The following is a 15,091-nucleotide window of genomic DNA, read 5'->3' as shown; positions in this document are numbered from 1 at the left end:
AAATCAGACACAATTGTTCCCTTTCGTGGTCACTCTGAGTTACGTCGGATGACGACGATTGGGGTTTCGCTTAGAAAGCCTCTCATCATCGAGTATATAAAACGAGCCAATGGCAATGAAATGCCATGGGTCTGCGGAATTTGCATAGCGTATCTCCGCCCACCGCAGGGGGTATATAAGGAAGTACGCTGCAACATGCAGATATGTTTTCGCTTCGGAGCCAAGTTCAGTACTTCACTCCACAAGCCTTTTGAGTGTCATCTCAAATCTCTTCGAGACGAGCGGCTCTTCAGTGTGTTGGTGTGACGGCGCTTTCTAGCGAGATCGCATTTCCTGCTGCTGATTTGTGCAGTAATCTGCCGACAGTGAGTGTGTTTCTCCCTGGGCGCTTCAGCACTCTGCTCAGCTTTTCCACTCTCTAAAAGAGCTGCACGCGGCACGTCTTTTTTAAGACGGTTCGCCCGTGTATTTTCTGGATATGTGTGCGTGAATCATCTGCCTAACGGTCGCGAGCGCTGTTTTGCGTGTTGGGCTTAATCACGCTCGGCAGCGCTCGTTGATGAGTCATGTTTTCATTGCGGGAACATACAATCGCGATGTTTATAGATCAAGACTCAATGATCTCCATGTGAGTAGAGTCCCCTCTGCCACACCCCAATTTATCTCTTCCTCGAGAAGGGATACTTTGGCTGGTGGCCAGGGTAATCTGAGGGTTTGGTGTGGCACAACAACCGACGAGTCAATTCCTCGGGCCACACCCCCCTCCACATCGCAGACCATGCACTCACAGCATCACAAGGCGGGCTTGATTCCTCTGGAAATGAAGTTTCGACTGCGTTGCCTCCCATGGGAGTGCCATCGTTGCCGGGACCGATCCAGAGCTGTCAGCCATGCTTTCCCGGGCAGCTGAAAGCATCGGCTGGAGTGGCCCCGCCCTCCCCCCGAGCGCTGTAAGCTTCTCCCGGACGTGCATCAGGACGCCTGCGCTGCGCGAGACTCCACGTGACTTTCGTGGCCCGCGGGTGTCCTCCGCCTTCGCTGCTTTCGATCGCACGGCGATCATGGTCTGCATGTTCCCTGTCACTATCGTGGCACGGTCATGCAGTGCTGTGTGTCGCCTGCGCCTTCGATGCAGTGCTGTCCCGGGAGTTCTGTCGAACCGGCCGCAGTGGAACGCTAGTCCTTCCCTGGCCAACCCTGGCAGAACGCGGAAATTCTAACCACGCCCCTATGCTGGGACGCTATGCCTCCCATGCCCGGCCTGGTTTGTTCCGCCACGCACATTGCCGACCTCGCTCAGGCGACATCAGCACCTGCGTGATCCTGGGTCAGGTGATGTCCACTAGTGTGGTCCAGACATGGGCTTAGCCAGGTTGATGTGGGGGTGTCTGAGAGTTCATTTTCTAAGCTCCCCCATGTCCCGGGCTGGGCTCTTTGGCGGTGTGGCTTCGACCACCTGAAGTAGACTCGGGTCCTGCACCGATGGTCATCCATCCGTGTGGTCTCCTTAGTCTGCTTCCCGCCAAGGCCCTCTCCATGCGGTTGCTCCCCTCGGGTCTTCACCGGCCCTGAGCAGGAGCAAGTCGCAGGAGGGCGGCGCTGCCCGTCTCCGCCCCTTAGACTGCCACGCCAGCCTAAGCAGCACTCTTGAGACGGGCAGCCTAGTCGGCGGTGTGGTTGAGGATTGCGCCCAACAGTCTTCGATCACTCTATAAGCAGGCGCAGGACCTTCTGCACCGACGATCATCTGTCCGTGCGGTCTCCTTAGCCTGCTTCCCGCCGACACCGCCCTTCTGCGTTCCTCCCCTCGAGCCTTCACTGGCCCACAGCAGAGGAGGTCGCAGGAGGGTGGCACCGCCTGTCTCCGGCCCTTAGCCGGCTAAACGCCATGCTAAGCAGCACTTCTGAGACGGGCAGCTTGGGGTTAGGGCTCAGTTCTTCTCAGGAGCTGGTAGCAGGGCCACTCCTTTCCCCGGTGGAGGGCCGGGGGGAAATTCTTGTTTCAAGAACAGATGTCCCTTCCTCCAAGCCCCAAGAGGCTGTGGATGACAGCACGCGCCGCCCACGGGCCACGCTCCTCTCATCCCCCTCTGTCGCCAGAGCACGCCCCCGTGGGACGCGCGCCCTCCCCTGGCCTCCTCTGGCAGGACGCGGTTAATGACCGTGCCCCCGCACAGGGCCGCTATGCCACCCTCGCCGGTGCCGGTCATTCCGCCTCGCTGCCCCACCGACGGTGCGTCTGTGGTTCGTATGACCCCTCTGGTGCACTTTCTGGAGGCCTGGCTAGAGCTTCCCAGACTGTCCCGCTGGGTCGCGAGAACCATCAGATTCGGCTATGCGATTCAGTTCGCGATATCTCTTCCCCGCTTCAGGGGAGTCCGCTTCACTATGGTCGGTGGCAATGCCCCTGTCATGAGATCGGAGGTCGCCACCCTACTGGCGAAGGGTGCGATCGAGATTGTCTCTCCAGCCGAGATGAAGTCCGGCTTCTACAGCCCTTACTTCATTGTGCCCAAGAAGTCCGGTGGGTTACGGCCAATCCTCGACCTGCACGTCTTGAACCGCTCCCTTCACAGGCTGCCGTTCAAGATGCTAACGGCCAAACACATCCTCCAGTGTGTGCGGCCGCAGGATTGGTTTGCAGCGATCGACCTGAAGGACGCCTACTTCCATGTCTCCATTTTACCTCGACACAGACCGTTTCTACGGTTTGCTTTCGAGGGGCAGGCATACCAGTACGCGGTTCTCCCTTTCGGGCTAGCCCTGTCTCCTCGCGTCTTCACGAAGGTCGTCGAGGCAGCCCTTGTTCCCCTCCGGGAACACAGGGTTCACATCCTGAACTATCTCGACGACTGGCTAATCCTGGCTCACTCTCGAGACCAGGTTTGCGAACACAGGGACCTAGTGCTCCGGCACCTAGCTCGTCTGGGCCTTCGGGTCAACTGGGAGAAGAGCAAACTCTGCCCCGTGCAGAGGATCTCTTTTCTCGGTATGGAGATCGACTCGGTCGCCATGTGCACGCAGCTTACGATCGAGCGAGCGCAGTCACTGCTGACTTGTCTTCGTCAGTTCGAGGGCAAGAGTGCGGTTCCACTGAAATTATTTCAGAGGCTCCTGGGGCATATGGCATCCGCAGCCGCAGTAACACCTCTGGGATTGCTTCATATGAGACCGCTTCAGCTTTGGCTTCGCGATCGAGTCCCGAGGTGGGCATGGCAACACGGCACGCTCCGAGTCCCAGTGACTCCAGCCTGCCGTCAGACCTTCACCCCGTGGACGAACCTCAATTTTCTACGGGCCGGAGTGCCCTTAGAACGGGTTTCCTGGCATGTTGTTGTATCAACAGATGCCTCCACCACGGGCTGGGGCGCCATGTGCAATGGTCATGCTGCCGCGGTCTCCTGGACAGGACCCCAGCGCCTTTGGCATGTCAATTGCTTCGAGTTGCTGGCTGTACGTCTCGCCCTGCACCGCTTCCATGCGCTGCTCAGGGGTCAGCACGTACTAGTCCGATCAGACAATACCGCAACAGTAGCGTACATCAACCATCAGGGTGGTTTACGCTCTCCCGCCGTATGTCGCAACTCGCTCGCCACCTCCTCATATGGAGTCAGAAGCATCTGAGGTCGCTTCGAGCCATTTATATCCCGGGACACCTGAACCAACGAGCTGTCTCGAGTTCGGCCTCTCGCTGGAGAATGGCGACTCCATCCCCAGACGGTCCAGCTGATTTGGGATCAGTTCGGCGACGCACAGGTAGATCTGTTTGCCTCCCACGACTCGTCCCACTGCGACCTGTATTATTCCCTGACCGAGGGCACGCTCGGCACGGATGCACTGGCGCACAGCTGGCCGCGGGGCCTACGCAAGTATGCGTTTCCCCCAGTGAGCCTTCTTGCGCAGACCTTGCGCAAGATCAGGGAGGACGAGGAGCAGGTCATTTTGGTTGCCCCGTATTGGCACAACCGGACCTGGTTCTCCGAACTAGTACTCCTCGCGACAGCACCTCCCTGGCCAATTCCTCTGAGGAAGGACCTTCTTTCTCAGGGACGGGGCACCCTTTGGCACCCTCGTCCCGATCTTTGGAACCTCCACGTGTGGCTCCTGGACGGGACGAGGCAGGTTTGAGTACCCTACCACCAGCGGTGGTGGCTACCATCACTTCCGCTAGAGCATCGTCCACGAGACATGCCTATGCGTTGAAGTGGAACCTCTTTGTCAACTGGTGTTCTTCTAAACATCAAGAACCCACGAATTGCCCCATCAGTGTCGTGCTTTCCTTCCTGCAAGAAGGGTTGGAGCGAAGGCTGTCTCCCTCCACCCTGAAAGTGTATGTTGCCGCCATTGCCGCACATCACGAAGCAGTTGATGGTAAGTCTCTGGGGAAGCACGACCTGATCGTCAGGTTCCTGAGGGGAGCGAGCTGAATCCTCCTCGTCCTCCCCTCGTACCCTCTTGGGACCTCTCAGTGGTTCTAACTGCCCTGCAGAGTGCTTCATTTGAGCCTTTGCAATCAGCAGAGCTTAAGTTCCTGTCTATGAAGACAGCGCTCCTGGTTGCATTGGCCTCCATCAAGAGGGTAGGGGACCTGCAGGCATTTTCGGTTGACGAAGCGTGCCTGGAATTCGGGCCGGCTAACTCTCACGTGATCCTGAGACCCCGGCTTGGATACGTGCCCAAGGTTCCTACCACACCCTTTCGAGACCAGGTAGTGAACCTGCAAGCGCTGCCCTTGGAGGAGGCAGACCCAGCCTTGGCACTGCTCTGTCCAGTACGCGCCCTTCGTGCTTACGTAGACAGAACGCGGTGTTTCAGGACCTCAGTCCAGCTCTTTGTCTGTTATGGTGGGAAGCTGAAGGGAAAGGCTCTCTCAAAGCAAAGGTTATCTCACTGGATAGTGGATACCATTGCTTTGGCATACCAACAGCAAGGTCGTCAATGCCCCCTTGGTGTGAAAGCCCACTCCACTCGTAGTGTGGCTTCCTCTTGGGCTCTAGCACATGGCGCCTCGCTAACAGACATTTGTAGAGCTGCAGGCTGGGCGACACCCAACACATTCGCGAGATTCTATAATCTCAGAGTAGAGCCAGTTTCTTCTCATGTACTCGCTTCAACCAGCCGGTACTAGATTCTGCTCAGGTGTCTTCGCTTGCTCGCCATTCCTCTCCACGGACGGGATACATGCGATTATCTTCTCAGGTGAGTCTGATAAGCTCTGAGTTCCTCCAGCGCTGGTTACGTCAACGCCTGACTTATGCCATTCTGCCATAACGCAGCTTTTGCGCTTGACTAGGTGCCTCCATGTGCATGGTCCCCCCTCTGGGCGACCCCCACATGTGTATTCCACTGTAAGTCTCTTTGTGAGCGTGTGTCTTTCCCTTGGCAAGCCACCTTGCCTCCCCTGGGGTTTAAATATTCCACCTGCGGCTGAACACCCCAGTGATACCCCATATGCATCCCTCTGGGTCATATGTGTATTCCAAGTCCCCCCCGTATTGGTTGGGCATAATTGCATATTTCCTCTGAGATATGCTTCCCAGTGTACCTTGGTATTCCTGTGTTAAGTAGGACTCCTTCGTTCGTGCTAGTCTCACAACAGGGAGCTCAGACTTACGCAGGGCACTGGATGACAGCCGAGGTGGCGTGATTAGACTGGAACCCCAATCGTCGTCATCCGACGTAACTCGGAGTGACCACGAAAGGGAACGTCTCGGTTACGGATGTAACCCTCGTTCCCTGAGTAGGGAATGGAGACGTTATGTCTTCCTGCCACTTCCGCTGTATCGCTGAAAAACGCCTGAGTTCAGTCTCGGCTCCTCAGCGAAGACATATCTGCATGTTGCAGCGTACTTCCTTATTTACCCCCTGCGGTGGGCGGAGATACGCTATGCAAATTCCGCAGACCCATGGCATTTCATTGCCATTGGCTTGTTTTATATACTCGAAGATGAGAGGCTTTCTAAGCGAAACCCCAATCGTCGTCATCCGACGTAACGTCTCCGTTCCCTACTCAGGGAACGAGGGTTACATCCGTAACCGAGACGTTTTTCATATTTAACCATAGAACGAATTAGGGAAGCATACTTTCTTTAAAAAAAAAAGGATTTCTTTCATTAATTCATAGGAAAACCAGCTATGAATATCTCCAGGACATTGTGTGTATGATTATTATGGTCTTGTATAGTGTCTTTTGTATGGTATACCATTTTATACATGCTTTATGATACAACCACTAGTTAATGTAACCTCAAATATACAATTTTTGTTGTCTACTAATTTGTATTTTGAGTATATTATGTGTTAATACCTATTTAACATAGTATTACAAGAATCTTCAATAGTTTCGGCATCAACACCCAACAATTACACGCAGAATACCATCTAGTAATTACTGTAACGATTCTGAACTGTAAAAAGCATTCACATGCTTGTAGAACTTGTAATTACAATGTGTAAACTCGTAATTTCTTAGAGCTAAGACTTGTACCACCTGACCACTGCAGATTTAAGGTGTGTTCGGCTTGAAGCAGCGCTGTGCAGAGCGATCGGTGTGTGACATCAAAGTACAGCGAGAGCAATTCGATTTCAAAAGCATACAGAGCTTTATTTATGGTAATTACGACATGGTGGAACATCACCAACATGATTCATTCTCCCAACAGTCAGCACAAAAATATGATGCCATGAAAGTTTTCAAATTTTTATCCAATTCTGAGACAGTGAAGCATGCATCCTTCACAAGTAACTTAATCACAGAATGCATTATGAAATAATGATTTTAAATATAGATTCGTCTGAATACAAATGCTATATCACTCAATATTTGTGTTCCGTGTATTTTTGTGCTTTATTAGAAGGAGTAAATAATTTATCAACATGCCAACATCAGACTCGATTGGAATTAACTGTAAGAATTAGCCAAGTCTTATGATCTCTTGAGGAGAAATTCTAGATGTTTAAGATGCTGCATTAGAAGCTCCTAATGACATACAATGATCTCATCTCACTAACGCCAGTGGGTGGGGCCTAAGTTTATCTTCTTCTGCAGAGGCGGTCTTTCACTACATTATTACTGTAGTATTATATCACTACAGGATTTTCTTATAATATGATGACCTCTTATATGTCAAAACCTCAAGGAAAATTTGATTTCTCAGTTCATGACCCCTTTAAGGTTAAAACAACTGAACATTCCTTATAGTTTAATTAATATTTATAGTTAAATATTATGATGCCAATGTAATAAATGTCCACATTATAAGGACACAATTTATCTTTCCTTAATTCAATCGTATTCATGTCTTCTTAGTATCTTCTTCATGCTTATCATCCTGCTTTAATCTTCTTGGGAAAAGTGTTGAGATCTTGGGCAATGCAAGTGTTCGTCTTTGTCCCTGAATGTTCCACAGACTCCGGGATGGATCTCAAAGACCCGAATCCTGAGCTGTGAGAGGAGACTAGAGAGTGTGATGAGCTAAAAACTGAATCACTGTCTGCTCCTGATCGTGATCTGAATGAACTGTTAGCAGAACTGTAACCAGAACTTCCCACAGACCATGTGTCCGATCGCTCATCTCCACTCACTGGGGAAATACAATGAAATCAGTAAAAGGTTAAAACTGTTTCAGAACAAAATTCTGACATTTAACACTTTCAATGTTCCTAAAAATAATGTAGCCTTAATCATTATCAGGTGCTCTTTAAAATATTATATAAATTCTTCATTAATCAGATGGGATTTCAAAGTTTTGTTGCTGTTTTATCTATGAAATATCTTTATTTCAAGATTGATCACCATTTATTGCACTTATTTAAAGTGACCTTTTTTCTTGTTTATTTCATATCAGTAAATGCAAACCTTTTACCAAACGTTTTTACAAGTAAATAAAAACAGCAACAACAAGAACACGATAAGGGAAAACTGCTGCAAATTTATCCGTCACAATATTCACAAAACATTCAGAAAAAGGAAAAGGGTCCAAATGGGGAAAACATGGTAACAAATGTAGGATAATGTAGGCTAAATATAAATATTTTCTCAACAAAACAGATCTCTTGCTGTAATGATTTAAAAAAAATAAAAAAAGTCACAGGAGACAAAAGTGGAAAAAACAAAACAAATAAACAAAAAACACTCACTTATTGGTCGTGGTAAATCCATGCTGTTATTTCGTTTTATGACCCCTGACTCGTAACTTGTGTGAGATGAATCTCTGGATCGTGATGAATTGAAAACTGGTTCTGCTCCTGATCCTGATCTGAATAAACCAGAACCAGAACTTCCTACAGACCTTGAATCAGATCTTTCAGCTCCACTCACTATAATAATGAAAGCAGAGATCAGATCAGTAGAAGAACATTTACATTAATGATTTGACAGACACTGGTTTCCTAATGAAGATAAACAGGGTTGAACCTTGTCAGTATCAGGGTGGGACATGAGAGAAAATGAAGACTGTTTCCATTAGAGGTGTTATTGAATGTTAGCGCTGGTCCTGATCACTATAAACTATTGAAAACTACATCTAAAGAGCTGTAGAACATTGAGGACGAAACACATCTGAGACTGTGTATTGATAATATTGATACAATTCTATGATTTCACTCACTAGTCTGTAATCTCATGTCTTCTCTCCATTTGTCCAATCGTTCTTCATCTTCCTTTCTACCATCTATTTCAAAATGGTGGCCGTTGTTTTGTGCCACTGTCTCCTCAATCTTCTCCAGCAGCTCCTTGATCTGAGTGTCGTCTCTCCTGTTGAGATTGTTGAGAACATGAAACCTGTTCCCACATTTGTCCAGCAGCCGCTGGAGATCCTGTCCTTCACTCTCAATGTGCTGCTCTATAGATGTGTCTGACAGAGAGTCTCCATAAGTGAACAGCACTATAGTGTGACTCCAGACTCTCTCACTGAGAAGATCCAGATGATCCTGCAATGTTTTTCTCTCAGTCTCTTTAAATCCAGTGTCCACAGGTATGATCAGTAGTACAGCGTGTGGTCCTGGAGGACACAGAGACACACTGAGCACAATCTCCTGTTTCAGTATCTCAGGACTCTCCTCTACAGTGTAATTCTTCCACCATCCTGGAGCTTCAATGACAGTGATGTTTCTGTCTGCTACTTCTCCATGTCTCCTCACACACTGAGCAGATCTCTTCAAGTCAAACTCCTCTCTGCCCAGGATGGTGTTTCCTGATGAACTCTTACCAGCTCCTCTACTACCCATCAACACAATCCTCAGCTCTGAGAGATGTTGAGCGTCACCTGAAACAAAGAGAGAATCAAACACACTTATCCTGTGTATGCTTTCTGAACAGTTAACAAGAAAGCTGTACTAAAAATATGCTAATCATAATAATACAAATGCCACATTAATGGACTTAAGTTAATCATCACCCATAGTTAACTAAATTATGAAGAAATGAGAGTCATTTTCTCAATCAGGGGAAAACAAAAACACAGATTACATAAAACTCAGGGCTAAATTGTAATTTGTTGCAAAAATAACATGTTCTCTTACGAGAGGTCTCTCGTATTGCGTAAGGTTAGCTTACGCATCGGGAAAGTCTTCTTTCTTCGAGATCTGAGGCCAAAAAATTATCCTTAATTTTGTATACATTGTCAACGCAGTGCAGCAGCCGACAGACCTAGGCAGGCTGTATAAGCGTGCTCATTGGCTGCTCGGCGGCAACTGCTTAAGCCTATCGGTGAGCGCTCTGAACGCGGCAACCAATGAGGGCGCTTCGCGCCCTCCACACCCTTCTAACCGTCAGAATGGGTGTGGCCAGCGTGTATATATTCAGCGCTCATAGGCTAAAATTCTGATTTTCTTGTCTTCAGCGACGCTCTTCGCATCGCTGGATCTTGAGAGCCGCCGCCGTTGAAACCAGCGACCAGCAAGCTTAGGACAGCGCCTGAGGAAGCCGGCCGTCTTCGCCGCCTTCAGCCATCCGTGCCTGCTACGCTATCCGGCGACATATCCTTTACATTATTACTGTTTCTGTGTGTATTCTAAAAGAGCAAAAACGCCTCGTTTTTGCGGCTCGTGCCGCGCCCCGCTCAGCAACGGAGACCGCCACCTCTCTGCGCTCTCCGCCTGGGCCGCGGGCACGCCGCCACCGCACTCTCCGAGTGCGAAGAGCTTTCAATGTCGACCCTGCGGGCTCGACTTGAAGCTTTCGACCAAGCTGTCGCTCCGCCTGTCCCTGCCGGGCCGCGCAATAAGAAGCGCCGCTCGCAGCGACCACCGGAGACTGTTGTGACTGAGGAGCTCGCCGGAACCTCTCCCTCGAGCTCTCTCTCGCCCTCTCCCTCCCGGCCGCTCAACCGCCGGCTCTCGCCCGCGCCGCCGCGTCGTCAGGAGATGAGGCGAATGTAATAGATACCCGTACTCTCCCTCTGTTCGAGCCGTGCAACTACGCCGCTCACAAGGGATGGCAGAAGCGGACGGTCTCGGAGCGAGTTTCCTCTCCCTCTGTTCGAGCCGCGCAAACTGAGCCGCTCACGAGGGATGGCAGGAGCGGACGGTCTCGGAGCGAGTTTCCTCTCCCTCTGTTCGAGCCGCGCAAACTGCGCCGCTCACAAGGGATGGCAGGAGCGGACGGTCTTGGAGCTCTCTTTACGTTACAAGAAAGCTACTCCGTCCTCGCGCGTCACTCACCGGTGAAAGGGGAACAGAGTGTTTTCGTCCCGCCGTGGCCTGGACTATAACCTCCATTCCTCACACATTTCTCAGTCCCCTCTTAAGTTCAGGCGACTGGAATTGTTACTATTGCAGTATACGAGCCTGTTATAAATACACGCTCGCCTGCAAGCAAACGCCGTCACAAGACATGATGACGCTAACCGACTACTAATGTATTCTCCCCTGTGGCTCAGTGGCGGAATCCTAGACTGTCAAGCTAGAGAATGGGGTTAGGTCCCCGCTCTCGCGGCAGATAAAGTGTATGCTGTTCGCTTCTCCGAGCTCGCGGCCAGTTTTTCTTACATACAGAAAACAAGCCCGCTCTCTCCCTCGTTGGGCCGCGCAGATTGCGCCGTTCAAGGGATGACAAAGCGGACGGTCACGAGCAGCGTTCAGCGTGCGCGCCTCACTCACCGGCGAAAAGAGAAGAGAGTGTGTTAGTCTCGCTACGGCTGGACAACCGCCAATCCTCACACATTTCTCAGTCCCCTCTTAAGTTCAGGCGACTGGAAATATTACTATTGCAGTAAACGAGCCTGTTTTAAACACACGCACGCCTGCAAACAAACGCCGACGCGACACATGAGGTCGCTTTTTATATGCTCGCGCTAACAGAAAGCTAATGTGTTTTCCCCTGCGGCTCAGTGGCAGAATCATACGCTTTCATGCGGGAGATCCGCGTTCGATCCCAGCTCTCGGGGCAGATAAAAATTTATGCTGCTTGCTTCTCCGAGCTCGCGGCCAGTCTTTCTTACTTACAGAAAGCGAACCCGCCTCTCGCACCACACCTTCTCAGGGTGCTCGAGTATTTTTGAGCGTCTAAACACGAGAGAAGAAAAGACGGTTAAATCCCGCAGCCCTGTGGCTGAACCACCGTCGAAGCTTAACGCTCTGTCAGTCCCCGTTGCCACGGCTACTGCAGCTGTTTACCTCGCAGTCAACGAGCCGGTATATCTACCCGCTCGCCTGCGCGCATCCGCCGTTCTCACGGCAACCCAGAGAAATTTCAAAAGAGCATAATGTCTGGTTGCACAGCTGACGCCCATGGCCGTAGCCAGCTATGAGGTCACCGAGGTCCGGACCTCGGTCATTTTTTTATATTCAAAAATAAAATTTCAAGCTCTCTGAATGATTAATTAGCCGTTTAAACTGCGTCATATGTGTGTTTGCAATTCATGTCGCTGAGAGAAGGAACAGTGAACGGGGCTTGAGAGCGCGTTGTGAGCTTACAGTCTATGGTTGTGAGTGAGGGCGCGGGTGCAGCCTCTGTGTTGCCAGATCCACCTATTATACGTCTTTTTGGACTTTTTGGACTTTTTTCCATTTATTGTGACAGTTTAGGACGTTAATAAAGTGGAAAGTTGAATGTTAGGGCTAGTGATATATTAATTTTCTTTTCCAAAACACAAGCTTTGAACTTTTTTCTCATTATTATTATTTTTTTGTTTTTTTAATGTTTTTCGTGGCATTAATAAAAAGAAGAAGCTTAGACAAACTGTAATTGCTGACAGGAAGATACCAAATTCGGTAAGACAAACGCAATGATCATGATTATCTGTAAGAAATGTAGGCTACAACACTATCAAAAACAATAGCATAATACAAATCTGTATCATTATTCTAACGTTATTTGTAACCTGTTACGAAATAAAAAGTCTCTCACCTAAAAAAAACGTACTTTCCTGTCCCGTCAGTCTCGTTGCGCGTCCTCTTCAATTACACGCGCAAATGCGGCAGAGCGCTTTATGTCACTTTATTATAAATAAAGCGCAAAAGAAACTACAAGCATGATGCAACAACATCGTAGTTGATGTCAATTTGTAAGTCATGAAATTACCAAAAAGTGCCAATAAATTCCGCAACTTACTTCATGTTTGGAATGATTTACATGCAGGTTTATGTTCATTCAATTTTCATTCTATTCATCAGGATCAGTGGTCATGTTCATTAACAGCTCATGTTAGTATTGTGTATTTACCATGGTTACTGTTGTTTCCTTAACCCAAAAATGCCACTTATTTTCACTGTGTTTTTGCACTATATTTCTAAATGATTGTGGTCTGACATACCAACTTATTTGTATTTACAAAAATTATTTTGGAACTGCTATTTAATAGCCTTATACTTTATTCATCATCAGTATGTGTCATATTCTTATATACAGTATATATATATATATATATATATATATATATATATATATATATATATATATATATATATATGTATATATATATATATATATATATATATATATATATATATATATATATATATATATATATATAGGCTATATATCACTAATTGTTTGGCATACTAAAACACCAGTGATAATGTAATGTAGACAAACTCTATATCATAACTAAAAAATAAGTTTGAGCCCCCTTTAATGTCCAGGTACAAGTCAATGTTTTTTCTTTTTGCACAGTTCATGGGTTGAAGCCCGTTGAAGCTCTTAATTTTGAGCTCTCAAAGAGCACCAGATTGATGCATTTAACCTTAAAATGTACAAAATTTTCTTACGGGGGAGCATGCCCCCGAACCCCCCTAGAGGGACAGAGGTCCACCCATCATAGTTTTACTAAATCCTATGGGAAAGAACGATCATTTATAAAATTTACTCCAGCATAGTACAACAAAGTTCCTTTTAAGTCAGTAAACTAAAACTGTTAATGCAAAATTCAAATATCCTTGGACAAACTATACATTTGGCCTGCCTAAGGGGGGCCTACAACACATTGTGCCCAGGGGCCTCCGAATTCTTAATCCGGCCCTGCACCTCACCCCGGACCTCACTAATTTTCAAACCCTGGTTACGGCCTTGCTGACGCCGTATGTGTTTCTAGTACAGTGAATGTGCCCACGTTTCTGTGCTCACACCTGTACACAAGCACTATACATCCCGTGTCTCTCACAGAGCCCACTCTTATGAAGCAGGCAAAAGCCGCTTTAGTGTTAAAAGTAGGTCACGTGTCCACTTCTCCGTGCCCACACCTACTCACTGCCCGCTCTGTCACACGGCCTCGCACGACCGGTCATGTTTTAAATGTAAGTCCTGTGCCCGCCCTCGAGCGCTCACACATACTAACTAACATTTTCGCCCCGACGCCGACATCGCGCGTCGTGCCTCACACTATATGTTCCCCGTCCAAAGCCACCGGGACACTGTGTGTAAAACGGCCAGCTATCGCTACGTGCGATCCGCCGTATCTAAGCACCAAGAGCGCGCGCGCCGCGCCCGCCCCTGAATGTAAGTCCTGTGCCCGCCCTCGAGCGCTCACACATACTAACGAGCATTTTCGCCCCCGACGCCGCCATCGCGCGTCGCGCCTCACACTTTATGTTCCCCGTCTAAAGCCACCGGGACACTGTGTGTAAAACGGCCAGCTATCGCTGCGTGCGATCTGTCGTATCTAAGCACCAAGAGCGCGCGCGCCGCGCCCGCCCCTCTGTTTCGAGCTCTCGAGCCCGCGATGCGCGGCGATCGGAGCCCGGAGGCCATTCTGCCCCTGGCTGCACACGCTAAAGCGTGGGAAACTATTCCAGGCGCATCAGAACGGGTGCTAAGCACAGTAAAACAGGGCTATACTCTGCAGTTCGCTCGCCGCCCTCCGCGCTTTCAAGCGCGTATCGAGACCAGAGTGAATGGGGAAGTAGCACATCTACTTCGAGCAGAAATGGCTACACTTCTGTGCAAAAGGGCTATAGAACCGGTTTCCCCTTCCATGAGCGAGTCGGGCTTTTACAGCCGTTATTTCCTCGTTCCCAAGAAGGACGGAGCTTTTAGACCAATTTGGATCTGAGACGTTTGAACAAGGCTCTTATGAGAAGACCGTTCAAAATTCTCACAACCAGACAAATTCTCGCGCAAATCCGCCCGAGGGACTGGTTTATATCTCTCGATCTAAAAGACGCGTGCTTTTCAGATCCAGATAATACCCCGTCACAGGCCATTCTTGAGATTCGCCTTCGACGGTCAGGTATATCAGTACACGGCCCGCCTGTCGACACAGCGCGTGCGCTGCATTCGACGCCTGGCCGCGTCCCTCCGGCCGGGCAGCACCGTACCTCTCAAAACATTTCAGAGGTTACTGGGTTGTATGGCCTCAGCCGCAGCAGTGCTTCGGCTGGGTCTTTTATGAATGTGCCCGCTACAACGCTGGCTGAATGCCCGAGTGCCTCACAGAGCATGGGCTTCCGGCGGTATTCGCATCAGAGTGACTCAGAGCTGCGTTTCAGCTCTGAAGCCCTGGTTAGCGGCCGACTGGTACCAGCGGGGAGTGACAATGGGAGCTATCTCACACCGCAAAGTTATCTCGACGGACGCTTCCGCCTCAGGCTGGGGCGCTCTGTTCGAGGGCAAACCGGCTTTTGGCCTATGGTCAGACCGGGAAAAATGCCTCCA

General features: G+C 49.3%; 1 protein-coding gene across 1 annotated transcript in view; it reads right to left on the bottom strand.

Annotated features, from left to right (window-relative positions):
• Positions 1-6,580: 6,580 nt before the first annotated feature.
• The window catches only part of LOC308684252 (uncharacterized protein), a 65,333-nt gene continuing 56,822 nt past the window's right edge, over positions 6,581-15,091 (bottom strand). Inside the window, exons 18-20 of the mRNA XM_081355367.1 lie at positions 8,610-9,266; positions 8,140-8,319; positions 6,581-7,583 (exon numbers count right to left, since the gene is read on the bottom strand). Of these exons, the coding sequence (XP_081211493.1) occupies positions 7,327-7,583; positions 8,140-8,319; positions 8,610-9,266 (1,094 nt within the window). The 3' untranslated portion in view covers positions 6,581-7,326. The remainder of the gene's footprint in view (positions 7,584-8,139; positions 8,320-8,609; positions 9,267-15,091) is intronic.

The sequence above is a fragment of the Scardinius erythrophthalmus genome, assembly GCF_964197995.2.
Source record: "Scardinius erythrophthalmus genome assembly, chromosome: 24".
Classification (NCBI taxonomy): domain Eukaryota; kingdom Metazoa; phylum Chordata; class Actinopteri; order Cypriniformes; family Leuciscidae; genus Scardinius; species Scardinius erythrophthalmus.
The sequence above is the reverse complement of the archived record's forward strand: the minus strand, read 5'-3'. Positions and strand labels throughout refer to the sequence as shown.